Genomic DNA, 20,144 nt, shown 5'->3' with positions numbered 1-20,144 from the left:
TCCCAAGGTGACTATGGGGGTAAAAAATGACCTAGACAATTCATTCGTACCATCAAGAAAAAGGCAGCAGAGCAGGACTATCCCCTCTCCAGGACATACATTGTTCTCCGTTTCCTTCCTTAACTCCTTCTGCATTGTTTACCTGAGAGTCTGTATTATAGGAGAAACTCCAAAGTGGGTATCAGTGGGTTCACTTGCCCTATAAAAATGGAAACTCAAAATCACTGAGGATGGCCTGGGTGGGTGACAAGGAGCCTCTGTAAACAAATTGCATCTGCAGGCCAAAAAAGAAGTTCTGCATGTTGAGAAATGATTTCAGATTTCTTGTGAAGCGAACAATGTTTCTCCCTCCACATTCAAATTCTAAACAACCTAAATGTAATATAACATATTCTAATAAAGAGAAACCTTGGCACAGGTCATTATTTTTCATCTCCAATTGCTGAATTACGTAAAATAGCAGACAGGTGGATTAGAAAAAAGAAATGAATGGTAAGATCCTTGTGGTTTCTCAAGGACTGCCTTGCTCCAACTTCCTTTTCTTCCTAGTTATCTACAACGAACCCCAGACTGGTCAGAAATGATGTCAGTCTCAGCAGAGAAGTAGTCCCTCCCTCTCCCAGAGCTCACCTGTCTCATACTGTAGGCAAAGAGGAAGCCCGTGTTGTACTGAACTTCCTGAAGCAAAGTCACTGTCTGGAGGTGATCTTCCTCTGTCTCACCACAAAAGCCAGCAATGAAATCACTGCTGAGACTCACACCTGCGACACACAACAAATGACAAAGGACAGCATATCCTCACTGCTTACTTTCAAGAGAGGCCTTATGCACTTGTAGGACACAGAGCAAGGGATAGCAATTGTAAGGCCTTTCTTGGAGCTATTCAGCCCATGCACTAGTGTAACAGAACAGTCACTGTAGAGCAAGGGGGGATAGGCCTGCTTATCTACAATGTTCCCATGCCAGAGCCCGGCTTCTCAGTCTACATTTCCCTCAGTACTAGAAAAGGTATTTTCACTTCAAATGTGGAATTTAGGAGCACAGTAGGAGCCCACATTTTCAAATTGGTCCTACTTTTACTGGAAAAAACCTTGCAGTGCCCCATACAAATATACTTTTGAAGTTAGTTTAACACAATGTTCATTTAAAATAGTAACAATAACTACTATTTACTGAATACTTACGAAGTCCTATACTTTACTATTTAATTTAACCTATTTAATTATCCCAAAAATCCAATGAGGTGAGGACTATTAACTGCATTTATAGATGAGGAAACTGCAGCACAGAGAACCTCCATACTATCCTGTCCCATCAAAATGAAAGGATTTATGCATAATACAAGTTACAATCATTAGAAATGTGGACAAAATGTAGACACTGCCAACCAAATCTAAACTAAAAGACTACAGAGTAACTGTATTAGGAGGAAAGAAAAAGGGTTAAGATAAATAGGAAAGGAACTACCTCTAGGGTTAACATAAATAGGAAAGGAACTACCTCTAAGTACGTATTTTTAAAGATATCAATTGTCCCCAAATCAGAACTAATTTAGACCTAATGTAACTTTGCCAACTAACAAGAAAAAACAAGGTCTCTCCCATATGTGCAGAAACACAAAAACTGTAGAAAATGTATCTCTTTAGCCTTGAGGCCAGAAGCTGATCTACATTTCTGAATATTTCTAGCAAGACCAGAACATTAAAATATCAGAAAGAAGTAAAAAGAAAGAAAGAGCCCTGGCTGGCGTGGCTCAGTTGGTTGGAGCGTCGTCCCATACACCAAAAGGTCATGTGGTCGATTTCCGGTCAGGGCACATACCTGGGTTATGAGTTCAGTCCCAAGTTGGGGCACATATGAGAGGCAGCTGACTGATGTTTCTCTCTCACATCAATGTTTCTCTTTCTCTCTCTCTCCCCCCCTTCCTCTCAAAAAAGAGAGACACAAATGAAGAGAAGCAAAAGAAGTGTAAAAGGTGTCGCAAGGTACTGCCACAGGTGTTGCCTGTATCTGACCAAGACTGTGGTCACTGTAAGGTGGTCAGCAGAATACATTTCTTAACTGTACCTGGAATAGACTCTCTGATATGATGAATTAACTCCACATAAGCTTCTCTTGAATAGCTGCAATATAGACCAAAAAGAAAAGACTTAGATGAACCAATCTTCTTTAAATGATCTAAAAGGATAACACTGTGAACTACCACATGTAATCCCTTCTCACTCACACAGTACAACAGGTTAAAGTATCCAAAAGATCTCTTATGATCCAAATCCTATACTATAACCTAACTTAGGGCCTATGAACTTTTAGTTCAAGAACATAAATTATTTTAAATAGCCTTCTGCATTTAACTAATAATGAAGATAGATTAAACATTCAAAAGGATCTAGGTGACTTTTTATATGCCCTTCTGGTCCCAAGATTATGGCCAGAGGAATATCAAGGTTACCAAGAATAATTTGGAGGTTGCCAAGAATTTGTTTTGAAGTGTTTTCAAGTCTGACTGAGAACTCTGAAATTTGAGGGGGGTGGGGAGGAAAAAAATAAAAATAAAAATAAAAGGATTTCTAAAACTCTTTGTCAATGTCAAAAACAGTAGTTCCATATGGCTTGCCATCTGTCACATTCTCCTTTCAATCTTATCTCTGAAACATTTATTATTCCCAAAGTAGATGAACACATAGAGCTACACTTAAATTCCAAGACCTAAAAAACTTTAATGTTAAAATCTCAGTGTTCCACATAGTAGGTACATAATAAAAAAAACATGCTAAACAAATGAAATGAGTGACTCAGTCCTTAGTCTATACTTAGTGAACAAAAGCAAATTACAGTGTCCATAGGTTTATTATGTGCGACACACTAAGCTAGGATTTTAGACACTGTTTGCTCCTAAAGGAGACACTGAAAAGTGTGGGATATTCCCTGCCCAAGCAAGTCTGACCCTCTCCTCATGGCTTCCAATACACGGCTACTTCCACTCTGGGCTGGTAGGTGGATCTGTTTACAGATGTTGTCTCTCTCATGAATCAGCTGCAGAACCTGATAAAATAGAACACATTAAAGACCATCGGAGTCTCACCAAAGCATTCTGCAGAAAGGAATGCCACCCCCACTGTTCTCTGCCAAAGTTAATTTTCAAGTAATTAATTAAGAGGTTGATTAAACCAAACACATGAATTACCTAAATGCTTTACTTTTGCTCAAATCATGTTCTGTCTGTCCCAGAAAGAAATGTTTAAGGATACTAATTCAGTTTGGCACCTTTACCTCATCAGGAAAATCCTTGGGGTGGGGAGAGGTAAAACGAATCCTCATTTCAGGATCTATTCTGGAGACCTGATCCAGAAGGTAAGCAAAACGAAGGCCCCCTTGCTTGGTTTTATAGTTGGTGGAGAAGCCACGGCTGAGGTTGGTGGGCACTGCATTGTTGAACTGGACTTCTGAATTGTCCCGATAACTATTAACATTCTGGCCAAGTAGTGTCACTTCTTTCAGCCCCTGAAAAGGCGGAAATAAATATTTTGAAAGCAATTTAAAAACTAGTTTGGTAGCTTCATGCCAAATCACTAATTAGCTGAACCTACCAAGAGCCATTCATAAACGTGTTCTGTCTATAACCCAATAATTTCACGCTTGGACATCTTGTGTGAAGACTTAACTTCAGAATAAAACCTTATGTAAACATTAATCTACAAAACACTTTTTAGAGTAGCAAAAAACTGGATGCAAACTCAATGTTCAGTAATGGTAAATTCATAACACCATAAATCAAATTAGGACACCATTCTGTCAGATGAATGTTATATAAACATTGCCTATGAAGTATTCCTGCCAAAAATATTAAGCCTAAATTGAATCAAGCTTTACACCTAACTTCCAGTTTACCAGAATTCAGGGGAATAGTTTAATTGAGGAAGCAATGAAACAAATCCAGATGTGCCTGAGCTCTTCAAAAAATAATGCATCATTTAAAGCAATTTTTCCAAGTCAGTGGGCTTTTGAATTCACTAAGATTCACTTTAATGTTAAGTTCCTTTTGTTATATACAAATACCTTAGAAAGGTTAGGGAGTTTTTGCCATCACCTCAGTCTATTTAAACAGACTATCTCTATCCTGAGAGTTTTGGTACTGTGAGGGAGCTGGAAGGGGAGAGGAAGGAGACAACTTCAGACCAGGAAGCACTTGGGTAGGGTATAGGAATACCTCACAGCACCTGTGTGAGCAGCCAGGGGCCAAACTAGGAAGACTGAGAATCTGTGATAGGGTGAAAAGAGAGTAGCCAAGAAAGTAAGGAAACAGGGAGAGTCTAGCAGAAGAAAAGTCCCACATTCCCACCTACTGTCCTATTCTGCACAGCTGGAAGATTTGAGCCTAGGATTAAGGAGAGACCTCCCCAAGGGCTGAGGGGTCAGCTCCCATAAGGAGGAAGGCAGCAGGTGTCTCCCGTCTAGCCTCAGATCTGATTCACTAGCCTCATCTAGTCTCTGCAAGCTGGCCCAGAGAAAACATTTGAACTACCATATCCTTCCAAAAGCAATCCTTCCAATCACCTGACAAGAAAGGCATTATTTTATTCTTTTTCATAGATGGGGAAACTGTGTTTCAAAGAAGGCAGTTAAATGAACAGTGCCAGGGCACCAAGCCAGAGATAGTGGAGCCAGAATACACACTCACTCATCTGATTCTAAATTCATGCTCTCGTGTTATTTTCCCCTTTCACAGACCAGGCAGCTGTGTTTCAAAGAAGGTAGTTAAGTGACCAGTGCCAGGAAACCATGCCAGAGATGGTGGAGCCAGAATTCGCACTCTGTCCCGACTCTAAACCCATGCTCTCATGCTCTCCATTCTACTGTGTTGCCTCCTAAGCAAACTTCACAGCAGAGCTGCTGTAATTTGTGGGCAGCAAACCAAAGATGTACACCTAGGTATTTCTTTCTGGCAGGTGTGGTTCTAAACCTGTGCAGCTTAGAGATGGCACAGGCTGCAAAACTAGAAAGCTGTTCTCATCCTCCCACAAACACACTCAGTAAGAAAACCTGGAGAACTTTTCACCTGCTCAGAAAGCTTTCTCACTTCCTCCAGAATGGAGGCAACAGGCCGACTCCTCTCTCGGCCACGCGTAAAAGGAACAATGCAGTAGCTGCACATGTTGTCACAGCCTCTCATGATAGACCTGGGGGGAAAGCAACAAAACTTAGTAACAGCAGCAGGATGTCTTAGCCTAACCCAAGGAGCAGGTCACAGCGCTCTTGGCATTATCCTTCGGCTCTAAATTCTCTTGGCAATGTGCTCACACCAGATCAATCTGAAATCTAAGAAGAACTAAAGCATGAATTTTTTTTCCCTTTATAAACTAGTCTTTAGCCCCAGGACATGACCCAGCCATAACTGGTGGATCGGGTGGTTACCGAGGGGCCAGCGGTAAAGGAAAGGGGCACGGGCATTCCAGGCCTGGGCTTCCACTGTTCATGTTTGCACACTGTGTGAACTTTTCACATCCACCCAGGGAGATAAACAAATATCATGAAGTGTGCTCAAGGAGCGGAGACAATGGACTTAAAATATAAGGATCTGCAGCCCTGGCCAAGGAGCTCAGTTGCATGGAGCGCCATCTCATACACCAAAAGGCTGTGGGTTTGAGCTCCAATCAAGGCGTGTGCAAGAGGCAAATGATCGATGTTTCTCTCTCTCCCTCTCTAAAAAAATCAATAAAAACATATCTTCAGGTGAGAATTAAAAATAAAATAAAATGCAGGGGTCTGCATTTCTCACATTCCTGCTCCAAATACGAGGTATCTCATTTAAGTCACTTTCTTTCATTTGCATCCTATATACAAAAGCCTCAATTTGTTATAAGGAACTAATTATGGATAGATATGTAGTAAAGACGTTCACTGAGAATTGCTAAATAAATGTTAACTATTATTTTTATTAAGCATTCTAACAACAGAGTATTGACTAGCCATTAAAATGATAAAGGTTGGCAAATTTTTTCTGTAAAAAATGAAACAGTAAATATTTTAGGCTTTGCAGACCATACAATCTGTCACAACTACTCAATTCTGCTATTGAGTGGTGAAAGCAGCCACAGACATTTGTAAATAAACGGGCACAGTTGTATTTCAATAAAACTTTATTTACTAGAACAGGCTATAAGCCAATTTGCCAATCTATTATAGAAAATTTAATGACATAAAATGTTCACCATTTTAAATAAGAAAAGGTTATAAAACCAAGTACACCAAGAGCTTTTTTTATATATATATAAATAAACACATACATAAAGCATATACACATAAGCACAAAGGAAAGGACAGCAATGATATCCAAAATGATAATAGTGTTTATCATTAGGTGGTAGAGTAACAGGTAATTCTTACTCTCCTCTTTATGTTTTTCTACCTTTTCTACATATTCTCCAACAAATATAAACTATTTTGTCAACTACTTTTTTTAACTTAAAAGATTGGGGGAGAGAAAAAAAGAATCAGGAAAGCCTAAGATATTTTCTTAAGGGAAAAAATAAAACTATAGAAGCAGGGTAAGAAAGACCTCATTTTATGTATATGAATGCATATGCAAAAAACACTTCTCATAGGATTATACAAGAAACAATTAACACACCACATCTGAGAGGTGGCCTAGGAGACTGGGAATGACAGGTGTGAGGGAGTCTTATATACCATTTTTTGTCTTTTGTACTGTGTGCATGTATTAACTTTTTAATGTAATAACATTAACATGTTATTTTAAAAATGACAAAGAAGTTTACTCCCTGTGTCTTGGTCAGTGACTCACTCACACAAAGGCAGAAGTAGCACTGGGGCTCGTCTGGACTGGCAAGACATCAGCATAGGTCTCATCCAGAGACAGCAGCACGTTGGCAGCTTGCTGGCCTGACTCAGCAACAGCCAGCAGCCGAGGAAGGTCCCGATACGCATCTGGTCCAGCCAAAATATCCACCATTTTTTCCCTATTGAGGATCTCCTCCTTCAGTCTCTCAGCCATGCAACCTGGGAGGGAAAAGTAATAAGCACCTGTTCCCAAATTCATCAGGTCTCAGGGCTTTTCAGTACACATTATCTCCAGCTTGATCGGAGACCAGAGCACAGAAATTTCTCTCAAGACTTTTGCATCATCCCTCAAATTTCCCCAAACTCTTCCACAGCACTGGAACTTGCACCTTCCTACACATACAAGAAAACCACAGGGGAAGGGCTCAAGAGCAATTCAATTAAATGCCCAGAAAAAATTAAACCATCATCCAAATAACCTTTCTAGACACGAACTACCTTTTTCCCATTGAAAATTACTTGTTGCTACAAATAAAAATATTTTGCATCAGAAATTTATTTTTAAAAAGAAAACTTAATAGCCCGGCCAGCATGGCTCAGTGGTTGAGCACCGACCTACGAGCCAAGTCATGGTTCAATTCTTGGTCAGGGCACATGCCCAGGTCTCAAGCTTGATCCCCAGCTGGGGGTGTGTAGGGAGGCAACCAATCAATGACTTCCTCTCATCATTAATGTTTCTATCTCTCTCTCCCCATCTCCCTTCCTCTGTCTGAAATCAATAAAAACGTATTTTTTAAAAATAAAACTTAATATACACTTATATCCCTTTTATTCCTCTTCTTGCACATAATACTTGCTAAAACCTGTAAGAAATGAGCCCAGCCAGGCGTGGCTCAGTGGTTGAGTGTCGACCTGGGATCCAGGCGATCGGGGTTCAATTCCCGGTCAGGGCACATGCCCAGGTTGTGGTCTAAGCAGCCCCATCAATGACTCCCTCATCATTGATGTTTCTCTCTCTCTCTCTCTCCCTCTCCCTTCCTCTCTCTGAAATCAGTAGACATATTAAAAAAAAAAAAAAATTTTTCAGCTAATCCTTCCATCTTCCTGTATCATTTACTACATTAATCTGTGTAACAAGGTATGTTCTGTGTTTTGAACCATCATCAAGAGGAATTAATTTATTCTACAAGGAACAGTCTGTTATAAGGTTAAATATATTAACTAAATTCTAGAAACAAGAGGGTACAGGATATTTATTTTTGAAATATGCTTCCCAGCTATCTAGATCAGAGCTGTCCAAAAGAACTTCTAGGATGATAGAAATGTTCTTTATCTGTGCTGTTCAAACCAGTAGCCACTAGTCAAGGGTTGCTACTGAGCAGTCACTATGTGGCTAGTGAGACTAAAGAAAAAGAAGTAAATTGTTAGTATTATTTGTTTAATTAAATTTAAATAACCACATGTGTCTACTGAACGTATTGGTCAGTACAGATCTAGATCTTCACTAGGGCACACTTCAGGAGTCAAGATGAAACACCCCTATACTATAAATTTATGCTTGCTGCCCCCTTAGACTCCAAACGCTCTCCTATCCATAACTCTGCCACCATGAGCCACATTAGACTCCAGGAAGGATAAACAACTTTCTGGGTACCTATTACTTCAAGGTACTAAAAAAGCCCTTTTATGAGCTTTATCTCATTTAATCCTACAGCCTCTGACATTAAGTACAAGATTTGCACGGGGTATATAAGATTTCTTCACACACTGGGAATCTGGCTTCTAGGGGAAACCCTAGCACATAAAGCTCCATGGAGCCCTGGCTGATGTGGCTCAGTTGGCTGAGCGTCATCCCATATACCAAAAGGTTGCCGGTTCAATTCCGTCAAGGCACATACCCAGGTTGTGGGTTTGATCCCCAGTCGGGGTGCATACAGGACACAACTAATTGATGTTTCTTTCTCACATCAATTTTTCTCTCTCTTTCTCTCCCTTTCCCTCTCTAAAAAAAAAAATCAATAAAAACATATTTTTAAAAACTCTGCATGGAGCCAGTCTCAAAATCCACAAAATCTGCAAGTTACCAAATACCTAGAATCCCAATCTTCAGAGGTACTCGGGAACGAAGCCGTTTTGTCTTCAGGGCTTTAAGCTGATGTAAACGATTCCAGATGGTCTGTTCAGCCTTCTCCCTACAGAGATCAAGAGGTAGACCTGAACCTGCAAATAAACTACAAAGCAATCTAAAAGAGTAGGACAATGGGAATAAAATAAAAACCTTCAACACTAAATGAATACCTAGCCCTAGGGCTCAGGGAAGGTAGGCAGGGAGCCCACTGAAGAAGCACCACTTGCTATAACATTCCTAGAATGATGCCCTTCCTGCCCATCTCCAAATCTTGACAAGCCTTTAAGTCAAACTCAAAAACAATCTACTTCACAAAGCCTTCCCCAACTCTACTGTTAGAGAGTTATTCTCCTTCCTCTTAACTACATAGCATTTTAACTCTGCTTCCTCTGTACTTAGCACTTATCCTTTTCATTGTTTGATTTTTTTACCTAGTGGTTTCACCAGGTCTTAGAGCTATCTGTGTATCTTAGTTCCTATATCAGGCTAAGCTCCTTAAACCAGGCTCCATGAAAAAAGGGTTCATTTTTGAATCTCCCAAAGCACCTAGTTCTGTGTCTTGCAGCAGAGACCCTCAGAACAAAAATGTTGAATTAATTACTTGATAGTACAGCCAACTGAGGAAACATTAACATGCCTTGTACATAGAAACAAAGTATGAAAGAGGTTATGTTCACCTCTGATAGATGCCACTCATCTCTGTTCAGAAGAACTCTGTCCCCCAGCCACTGACTGCATCCTAGCCCTTAGGATATGAACATCATCATAAACATGTGCCATTCGCTATAAGAAAAACCTTAGGAAAAGTTGGGTGACTCAGCACACTCTCAGTTTCCTCATCTATACGATGGGTTTGATGACATCACCTACCCCATAGAGTTGATGTGAGAATTAAATTACCTAGTGCATATAGAGTGTTCAGCACAGGACGTGACAAACAGCACATGCTCAGCAAATGTCAACCAGTTCTATCATTACTGTCTCCATTGCATAAAATCGCAAATCCAGCCCAGCCAGAGTTGCTCAGTGGGTTGAGCATTGTCCCATGAACCGAAAGGTCACAGGTTCGATTCCTGGTCAGGGCACGTGCCCGGGTTTTGGACTCAATCCCCAGTAGGGAGTGTGCAGGAGGCAGCCAATCGATGTTTCTCTTTCTCTGTCCCCCTCCCTTCCTCTCTATCTAAAATCAATAAAAACTTTTTTTTTAATTACAAATCCATTGGCTCATCTCCATAGGTCAGCCAGCCTGGCACTATTAGCTCTAGCGTTTTATATAAGATACATTCACTCTCTAGATAAAGAACAAATTCCCACCTGATAGAGCATGTGACAAGGAGGATCACATCAGCCTGAGTGGAGAGCAAGAAATAAAAAGAAAATTATGAAATTAGCCTTGTACAATCACTGCCCATGGCCCTTTATTCTTTTTTATTGTGGAAAGACATACATAACATTTACCATTTTAACCAATTTTAAGTATACAATTCCTTAGCATTAAATACATTCACATTGTTGTGCAACCATCACCACCATCAACCTTCCAGAACTATTTCATCTTCTCCAACTAAAACTCTGTACCCATTAAACACTAATTCCCATCCCATCCCTGTCCTTGCAGTCCATTTTTAACTTAGTTCCTCGCCTGGAAGTAACCACAACCATAAAAATTTCAAAACTAATGAAACAGCCCTGGCTGGCATGGCTCAGTGGTTAGAGTGTCAGCCTGGGCACCAGAGGATTTTGGGTTCAATTCCCAATCAAGGGCACCTACCTGGGTTGCAGGTTCAATCCCTGCCCCCAAGTAGGGGTCTGTGGGGGAGGCAACCAATCAATGTGTCTCTCTCACATCGATGTTTCTCTCTTCTCTCTCTATCTCTCCCGCACCCCTCCCTTCCCCTCTCTCTAAAAATCAATGGGAGCCCGGCCGGGTGTGGCTCAGCAGTTGAGCGTCGACCTAGGATCCAGGTGATGAGGGTTCGATTCTTGGTCAGGGTACATGCCCAGGTTGCGGCCTCGGGATTTCGGGCTCGATCCCCAGTCGGGGGCATGCAGGAGGCAGCCAATCAATGACTCTCTCATCACTGATGTTTCTCTCTCTCTCCCTCTCCTTTCCTCTCTCTGAAATCAATAAAGATATATTTTTTTTAAAAATAAAAATAAATAAATAAAAATCAACGGGGAAAAAATAATAATGATGAAACAAATGTACGCCTTGGTCCCATGCTACACACTTTACTCAAAGGAACTCACTCTTGCCAGACTAGACCCTGCTGCTGAAACTGCATCTAAGAACTGGCACAAAAGCAGTCTCACCCAGGCCCAGGAAACACAGGGAAACAGGAAATTTGTGTACCTCTTGAAGATTATTGGTCCGCAGGTAGCCACTCTTCTGTAAGATAGACCAGGCTATCTCTGTGTCATTCACATTCATCTGGCAGCCATAGGTCTCAAGGTAGACTGGAAGGAGAGGGAGATTCCATGGTAGGCAGACAAAAAGGGATCACATGTCTCAAAGGTCTCCTTGCCAAATGCCCCAAAAATACTTGATGAAACTGGTTATCCACTAAGTTCTCTGTTGCCTCAATTCTCAGAAACCATTAATTGCTAGATGTACCACCAAATTAATGACAGCCTTTCAGAACAAAAGAAATACTACATTATATACACACACCCATTATAAGCCGTATCTCTTAAAATATGGGGAAAACATGCACCTAAAAATCAAGGAAATATGGTTATAAAAACAATTAGAAAAGGAAGACTAGCTGACAGCACTGATTATCAACCCAGAGAAAAAATAAATTTAAATCCACATGTAGCCCTGGCCAGGTAGCTCAGTTGGTTAGAGTATCATCCAGATACTACAAGGTTGTGAGTTTGATCCCTGGTCACGGCACATACAAGAATCAACCAATGAGCCCAGCAGGGCGTGGCTCAGTGGTTGAGCTTCAACCTAGGATCCAAGAGATCGCGGTTCGATTCCCAGTCAGGGCACATGCCCGTGTTGCGGGCTCGATCCCCAGTCAGGGGTGTGCAGGAGGCAGCCGATCAATGACGACTCTCTCATCATTGATGTTTCTATCTCTTCCTCTCCCTCTCCCTTCCTCTCTCTGAAATCAATAAGGATATATTTTTTAAAAAATTTTAATAAAAAAAAAAAAAAAGAATCAACCAATGAGTGCATAACTAAGTGGAACAACAAATCGATGTCTTTCTCTCTCTCTCTCAAAAATCAATAAATAATTAAATTAAACAAATAATGAGGTTCTCTAACCTCTGGAGGTAGTCTCAGTGGTGAGAGAGTACATAAAGCCACAAAATAAAGATGAGGCAACTTCCTACAGTAACTTCAAACATCTTAAATAAAAGCAAGCATGGTTTTAATGACATAAAACACATTTGCACAAAGTTTTAAGAATATCAACTTCACACTCAGGCAAGCCCCTTCAAATTAAATTCCTGTATCAACCCCTGCCCCCACTGGCAGACCCAAATAAATTCCAAATAAAGTTAAAAGTTGAATGACAGGATTATATGAAAATCAACAGAAAATAGCAGTAATTTTTTAAAGGAGGGAGGGAGGGAGGGAGGGAGGGAGGGAGGGAGGGAGGGAGGGAGGGAGGGAGGGAGATCAGGATTTTTTAAAAATTTTCCTTGGCTTACTTTCCTTGTCTAAAAAAAGAACACACCAATATTTATGTCAGAGAGGGACTGAAAGAAACAACAAATTACAAAAAACTGCAAAATAACTAACGGGTCACAAGGTGTACATACTCCATGATTTACTAAATCAATTCCTAAAGATTCATTCTGCAAAAAAAAATTTAACAGAATCAGTATCTATCTATCTCCATCTCTATCAGAGATAGAGATAGAAAGACATAGATATAGGTGTAGATGCAGATGAGACACTTAAAGTATTATTTAAAATATAAAAAATTTTTAAACAACCTAATGTCCAACTATAGGGGAAAGGTTGAAAAACATCACAGTAAGCACAATGTGATATTTTGTACCAATTTTTTTTAATATGTTTTTATTGATTTTAGAGAGACAATAAGAGGGAGATAGAAGCATGAATAAGCTGCCTCCTGCACGCCCCCTACTGGGGACTGAGCCCACAAGTGGGGCTTGTGCCCTGACCAGGAATCGAATGGGTGACCTCTTGGTGCATGTACTACGTTCAACCACCAAGCCACACCAGTCACGCTGTACCAATTTTAAAAATTTTAATTATAAATAATGTAGTATTTAGGAAAATGTTAAATAAAAACAAGTTACAAATAATTTTCACCTTATCATTGCAACCAAATCTTTAACAATTATAAAGGGAAATAGTTTTTTTAAACAGGGCAAAGGGGGAAAGGTCTGATTGTCCCTTAATTTCTCTTCAAACTTTTCTTAAGGCATTTAACTGATTGCATAATGTTTCTAAGAAAACCTCTGCCTAAACATAAAGAGTGAATTTCTACAGCACCAATTGTGAAAGCTGTCTTATAACTTAAGACAATCTAAAAATTAGAACAGAAATTACAGGGTTTCCAAAGGTAACCAAGGAGAGAACTACCCAGGACTCTACCCCCCAGATGCATGTACCAACACTGTAAGTTCCTTATTTTAATGTTACTTGGTGGAGTTTGATGAGTCCATAACTTAGCAAGCCTTCCCACACTGTTAACCCTCCAAAGCCAGGTCTGTAATAAAATAAAGATTAAGAATCAGGCCATGGATGCTGGGAAACACAAAGCAGAAAGCCCAAAGACGAAAAGTAAAACCAACCTTTTCTCTGCCTTCCTAAAAGTTCATCTACTGTGATATATGGAGGTGGGTCCACCACATCTGAAGAAGACAGTTTCTCTTGAGGAACTGAAGCACTTCTTAAAAAATGCTGAAAAGTCGGTCCAGTGGCCAGCCTGGAGCTGAAATCCTTCCGAACTCCATCTTCCTGCTGCCCCTCTGGACTGGGACATGTGGTGCTAGAGAAACTGCTGTGTGCCCTGCAGGTCCCAAGCAGCAGCCAGGACACAGAGGCCAAGGACCCCCACCCCAGACACCTCTGTGTTTGGAGGATACACTGTAAATGATGCATGGCACCAAAACAGCCCAAAATCTGCAAAAAAAAATAACAGACATCATCAAAATTTCTTGAACACTATGTACAGGGTACCACTCTAAGTACTTCAAGTGTATTAATACATTTAATCCTCACAAAAACTCAAGAAGATGATACTTTTAACAATAGTACCCCTATTTTTACAGGTAAAAAAACTGAGGCAACTTGCCCAAGATCACACAAAGGAGTGCCAGAGATGAGATGCAAATCCAAACAGTGTGTTATCAAAACAAAGGGGTGGTAGAGAAGAGATGAGAAGCCCTGACAAAATAAAGTAGCACCCTGTACAGGAACAATTCCAAAGGCTTTAAGAGTATTAACTCATCAAATCTTCACAGCAATCCTAAGCAACATAGGCAGCAGACACTATTATTATGTCATGGAGAGATGAGGAAAGAAACAAGAAAGGCTCAGGAACTTATCTAAGCTCCCCCAGCCAGTAAGTAGCAGAGCTGGCCACTTGATAACTGCCTCCCAATACTGTGAAAACCACTTACTCACTGAGGGCATCTTCCTTTGAGTTCCTTCAAAAGGAATATATCTAACATGGGGCACCATATGCCTGATCAGTGACTCCTTCTACCCTCCATGAGTCTCAAATTACTGCCTTCAAACTTCCCACCCATGGCTGGAGGGATGGAAAATGGCACAACCTTTACAGGGGGCAATGTGCCACTTTCCATCAAAATTACACACACACACAAACCCTTTGACCAAGCAGTTCTATTCCTAAATATTTATCCTACAGATACACTCTTACATGTACAAAATGACCTACATATAAGGATATTTGTTGCAGTAGCGTTTCTAACAGCAAAAGAATTGAAGAGATCTAAATATCATCAATAGGGGACTAGTTAAGTAAATCATGGTACATCCATACAGTGGAATAAGATATGACTGTTAGAAAGTGAGCTAAATCTATACATGACAAAAGCAAGAAAGCAGCCCTGGCCTGTGTACCTCAGCTGTTGGGAGTGTTGTCCTGTATACCAAAAGGTTGTGGGTTCAATTCCTGGTCAGGGCACATACCTAAGTTGTGAGTTTGGTCCCCAGTCAGGGTGCATACAAGAGACAATCGATGTTTCACTCTCACATCTATGTCTCTATCTCTCCCTCTCTCTTCCTCTCCCTCTAAAAAAATCAATTTGAAAAAAACAAGGAAGCAAAGTGCTAGAAACTACCTACAGTAGGCTACACTTGAATCTGTGGGGGAAGGCAGAAACATTAAGGAACATATCTGTAAGTGCACACAGAATCTAGAATGCAAAAGAAACAATGACTGCCTCCCAAGAATAAACCCAGGTGGCTCAAAGTACAAGATTTGGAGACATACTTTACACCATATATTCTTAATGGACTGCCTCACTCCAGCCATATCAGACATCTTTATACTGATCTTCACTAGTTCTCTAGGCTTTTACACATGCTCTTCTCTCTGGCTGATATATCTTCTCTCTACTGACTTGGCCAACTCCTATGCCACTTTTTAGGTCTCTGCTTCCTCCTGGAAGCCTGTCCTGGCAACCACCCCCAAAGTCTAGGTTGGGGGTCCTCCTCTAGGTCCCCAAAGCCTCCTTATAACACTCTATCACAAGAGTCATCACATTTTGCTATTACTTACTACTTATGCTTTGCCATCTCTTATAAGCTGGGAGGTATCTGAAAGCAGAAAACCAATGTTATTCATATCTACAGCAGGTGCTGCACATGCAAAATGAGCAGATGTGGCCTGTTACCTCTCCAAGCTGATCTGCTGTATATGCTACCAGTACTTTGGGCAGGAGCAGTGCTAACCTACTTTCAAGTGTCAGAGAACAGCAGATGTTTACTGTGAACTTTAAACTCACCATTATCTGCCCTTACTAGTTGTGTGACCTTGGGCAAGTCAAATTCCTGCCTCTGAGCTGTAAAATAAGGATAAAAGTAGTACCTACCTCCCAGAGATGTTGTGAGAACTAAAGATTTTAAAAACCCAACTTAGCATAGTCAGTTTTCAGTAACTTCACATCTGCAGCCCACATCTCCTCTCATGGTGGGTATAGAGCATTGTGGTTAAGATTCTATAGTTAAGGTCTGACCCAACTGCTCCCTGGCCAGGTAACTTTGGGCACCTGGGAGCTTCCACTTCATGTGTTAAATAAGGATAACAGTACCTACCTCTATGTCTGCTGTGAGGATCAAATACGATAATACAAATAAAATGCTTGCATAGCACAATGTGAGGGCCTCTGTGGGGGCTCAGAAATTAATTGGTAGTGGGCAAAAAACATGAGACAACAGCCTCATCTCGGTATAAACATGAACAATAAAGCATCCCAAACACCTTATTGGGTGGTTACAATGTGGTGCTAAACGTGTCCCGTTGATCGGCGTATTTCATCTTCACAGCAACTCTGTGAGGAAGGCTCTAATATCACCCCCACTTCACAGACGACAAAGCTAAGGCTCGGGGTGAAGACGGGTGACCTGCTTGACGTCACAAGCGAGTCGGCAGCGGGACTTGGGCGCGAACCCCGACAGTCTGACACCAGGGTCTGCGCCGTGACCACCAAGCCATCCTCCCCTGGACCACCGCGCACGTCCGGGCCTCCACCGCCCCTCCGGCCCCGTCGCGGACCCTGGGCGACGCGCAGGCCCCTCCCGCGACACGCCGCTCACCTCCCGCAGCTCGGGCGCCTGGCGTCACGCAGCGAAAGCTCCTCCCAGCCTCACCGGCTGCCCTCCCAGCTGTCCGCAGCTGCGCCGGCGCACGCTGTGCGACTTCCGTTCCGCTGCGACTTCCGTCCGGGTGGATCCAACGGAAGTGCCTTCTCCGTAGGGTCCGGGTGGATCCAGGATCCAGGCTTTGAAAAACTTCCACTGCTCCGTGAACCGTACGGTACCCCGTAGCCCGCGTGTGACAACGGAGCAATTGAAGTGTGGTGAGTGTGAGTTAAACGCACTCTAAATGTGAAATGCACACTGGATGTCGAAGAAAGAATGCAGCAAGTCTCATCAATAATTTTGTTATTGATTACTTGTTAAAGTAATATTAGAGATATATTGGATTAAATATATTATTTGAATTAGTTTCACCTGTTTCTTTTTCCCTTTTAAGGTGGCTACTGGGAAATTTTAAATTACATACGTGGCTCGCTTTCTGTTTCCATTGGACAGCGCTGCGCCGTAGGTTAAAGACTTACCGATTCAAGTCTCCAGCCTGCAGCCCAATGGAGTACAGATCCATACATAGTTCAGGACCTAAGTGGCACCTGTCTAATGACCATCTCTAACTTTATACAGAACCCTTCATTTCCACACACATCCTCACCCAAAACCTGTTCCTGCCCAATCTGACCGGTCTCAATCTTGTTCACTGCAATATCCTCATGCTCCAGCCCAGAGTCTGGTTCATAGAACGGCTTGCGAAATATTTTTTGAATGAGTGATTGTTTCATGTTTTCACTTGGGTTCCCCAGAAGCAGACCCTGAGACACAGATTTGAGTGCATATAGGTGATCTGAGGAAACACTGATGGAGTAGTCAGGGAATGAGACAGGAAAGGGAAGACGGCCAATAGAGAGTATGTTATCAAGCCAGTTACCATAATGGGCATCTGGGTCTTAATTCTGTTGGGGAGCTCTGGGAAACACTGTAAAACAGACACTTCATGATTATTTCACCCAAGGAGAGAGGAAGCTGGAGTAGTTATGTACTAGCAGTCATGGAAAGATGCTCCTACATGTGTTAATTCCTCAGTGCTTCTGCCCTGCCTGTGCAGGGAGGTTGTGGTTGGGAGAAAGCCCTCTGTCAATAAGACGCAGACACTGGCCCCAGCACTCTGAATTAGTAAGGCTCTGGGGCCCTGACAGCCTCTGCTGCAACTGACCTCTCTGGCTCCTCATTAGAACTTTGAGGTTATTATTTAGGCAAAAAAACTGAAAATAACAAAAGGTGGTCATGTCCTGAAACTCACACAACTAGTGCATGGCAAAACAGGGATCCACCCACAAGCCAATCTGCTCCCGAAGCACTATTCTTACTGACTGACTAATTCAAAGTCAGACTGGTTGGGTTCCCATTGAGGCTGTGATGCTTACTTTTATAGCCATGGTCGTTAGTTAGCCCTGCTGACTCCCAGTTTCATTGCTTATAAAGTGACTACTGTGTGGCGGATACCCTGCATGGGGAGCAGAAGGATGTCAGGAGAGCATTTAGGGAGCTGTGGCAGTTGTCTAGAGTGTGGAGTCCTGGACCAGTATGGTGCAGTGAGGATGATGGAAACAAATCTGTATTTCAGGAGTTTGAGCATACTGCAAAAGTTTAATGGGGTGTGGTGGGGGTTGGGTGGAGGGGGGCAAAAAGGGAGAAAATTGGAGACATTTGTAAGACTGTCAACAATAAAATAAAATAAAATTTTTTAAGTTTATACTGTGTCCTTAGATGATGGCTAGGTGCCAATTCAGTCGAATATACAAAGGCAAACACAGGCCAAGAACTGTATTATGGTTCTTGTTTTCTACTGTGGTTCTCCAGATAATTTAGGATGTGATCTGATCATTTGGGGGAATTATCAGCACCATCAAAGTACAAAATTTCAGAATTCCTCCCGGAAAACTCTTAAACTCTAGAGACAAGTTCCTGGATACTCTGGGACCTAAATATTCAAGTTTACTGTCAAATTTTTTACTGCACAGGGAAGATTTGGCCATGGGGAAGCCCCATCATGGTGGCAGCACCTACACCCCAACAGAAGTTATGTTGAGGGGGTTAGCCTCCCACTCACCACCGTGAGGGAAGAAGACATTTCTTTTCCTTCCGTGGTGGCCCCCAAGCACAGACCCCGTCCTTCCAGGCACAGCAATTCCGTTTCAGCTCCTACTTATTATTTTATCGTGGCCCTTCCCTCTTTATTCTCAGTCTTGTCTTCTTAGAATCACAGAAAGGAATTCTAGAGCTGGAAGGAAGCCACTTTTAGGGCTTCCAGTGTGGACGTCAGGGAAGAGTTAGGATTTGAACCCAGGTGTCCTGGCCTCTTAGAACTGTGCTCTTTTGAATCTGGACCTTCCCCTAGCAGCCCCATTGGAAGGTGTCACCTTCTCCCTTTATGGTCAGAGCGGGAGGCCACTGATCAGAGGATGTTAGAGCTACACTTTACCAGTTCTTTTTTTTTTTTTTTTTTAATGTATCTTCATTGCTTTTCAGAGAGAGGAAGGGAGAGGTAGAGAGAGATAGAAACATTCATGATGAGAGAGAATCATTGATCGGCTACCTCCTGCATGCCCCTGACCGGGAATCAAGCCTGCAACCTGAGCATGTGCCCCGACCCGGAATCGAGCCCACAACCCGGGCATGTGCCCTGACCGGGAATCAAACCGCGATCTCCTGGATCCTAGGTTGATGCTCAGCCGCAGAGCCACGCCCGGCTGGGCTACCAGTTCTAATTACCCATGGGGCAAAGCTGGCAGCATGAGGGATGTTCTCTGGTGCCTGTTACGCTGCCCCCACCTACACACACACACTCAACAGTCATTCCCAACATTCCTACTATCCAGCCCACATGGGGGCCAGAGACCACTTTCCACACATACACACACCCCATTACCCACCCCATTCCAACCACAAGGGTCCACTTCCAGTTGCCATGTTGTGGAGTCTTGTACAGTGTTGTGCTTAAGCAACGAAGGTGATGAAAACAAACCCTTCACCAGGTGTTTGGGAGCGCCATGTTCCATCCCACCTTGGGATCTGTCACCTGGGATACTTTTACCCCTTCCACCTGACTAACTCCTACTGGTCAGTGATCGTTCTAATTGCTACTGGGCAATTACTACTCCCCTCCTCCTTCCCCACTGATGTCAGGCTCAGCCACATGACTTGTTTTGGCTTCAGTTTCCTCATGTGGAGGTTTGATTAGGACTGCTTAGCCTACTACAATAGTGTCTAGCCATATGTGGCTATTGAGCACTTGAGATGCAGCTAGTGTGAATGAGGAACTGAATTTAAATTAATGTTAATATGAAAACTGATACTCGGTTTAGTTATTGGATAACTTTGAAACAAGTTAGATATGTGAATCTACATTTTTAAACTGTAAATTTTATGAAATCTAAATACAAA

General features: G+C 42.1%; 1 protein-coding gene across 5 annotated transcripts in view; it reads right to left on the bottom strand.

Moving 5' to 3' along the window:
* The window catches only part of CDK5RAP1 (CDK5RAP1 mitochondrial tRNA methylthiotransferase), a 30,265-nt gene extending 13,454 nt beyond the window's left edge, over positions 1-16,811 (bottom strand). Inside the window, exons 1-11 of one of the 5 annotated variants that reach the window (XR_013999719.1) lie at positions 16,704-16,806; positions 13,709-14,039; positions 11,283-11,386; positions 10,244-10,278; positions 8,893-8,993; positions 6,810-7,020; positions 5,060-5,180; positions 3,274-3,504; positions 2,948-3,045; positions 2,068-2,123; positions 631-761 (exon numbers count right to left, since the gene is read on the bottom strand). Coding sequence is in view for 4 of the 5 variants with exons in the window: in XM_081149541.1 (XP_081005667.1) it covers positions 631-761; positions 2,068-2,123; positions 2,948-3,045; positions 3,274-3,504; positions 5,060-5,180; positions 6,810-7,020; positions 8,893-8,993; positions 10,244-10,278; positions 11,283-11,386; positions 13,709-14,018 (1,398 nt within the window). In the remaining variant the exon portion in view is untranslated. Of the gene's footprint in view, positions 1-630; positions 762-2,067; positions 2,124-2,947; positions 3,046-3,273; positions 3,505-5,059; positions 5,181-6,809; positions 7,021-8,892; positions 8,994-10,243; positions 10,279-11,282; positions 11,387-13,708; positions 14,040-15,666; positions 15,700-16,202 lie in introns of those variants that run through there. The other 4 variants (XM_081149541.1, XM_081149542.1, XM_081149544.1 and 1 more) reach the window with 4 other exon arrangements.
* Positions 16,812-20,144: the final 3,333 nt, after the last annotated feature.

Source organism: Miniopterus schreibersii, assembly GCF_964146895.1.
Source record: "Miniopterus schreibersii genome assembly, chromosome: 10".
NCBI classification, from domain to species: Eukaryota; Metazoa; Chordata; class Mammalia; order Chiroptera; family Miniopteridae; genus Miniopterus; species Miniopterus schreibersii.
The sequence above is the reverse complement of the archived record's forward strand: the minus strand, read 5'-3'. Positions and strand labels throughout refer to the sequence as shown.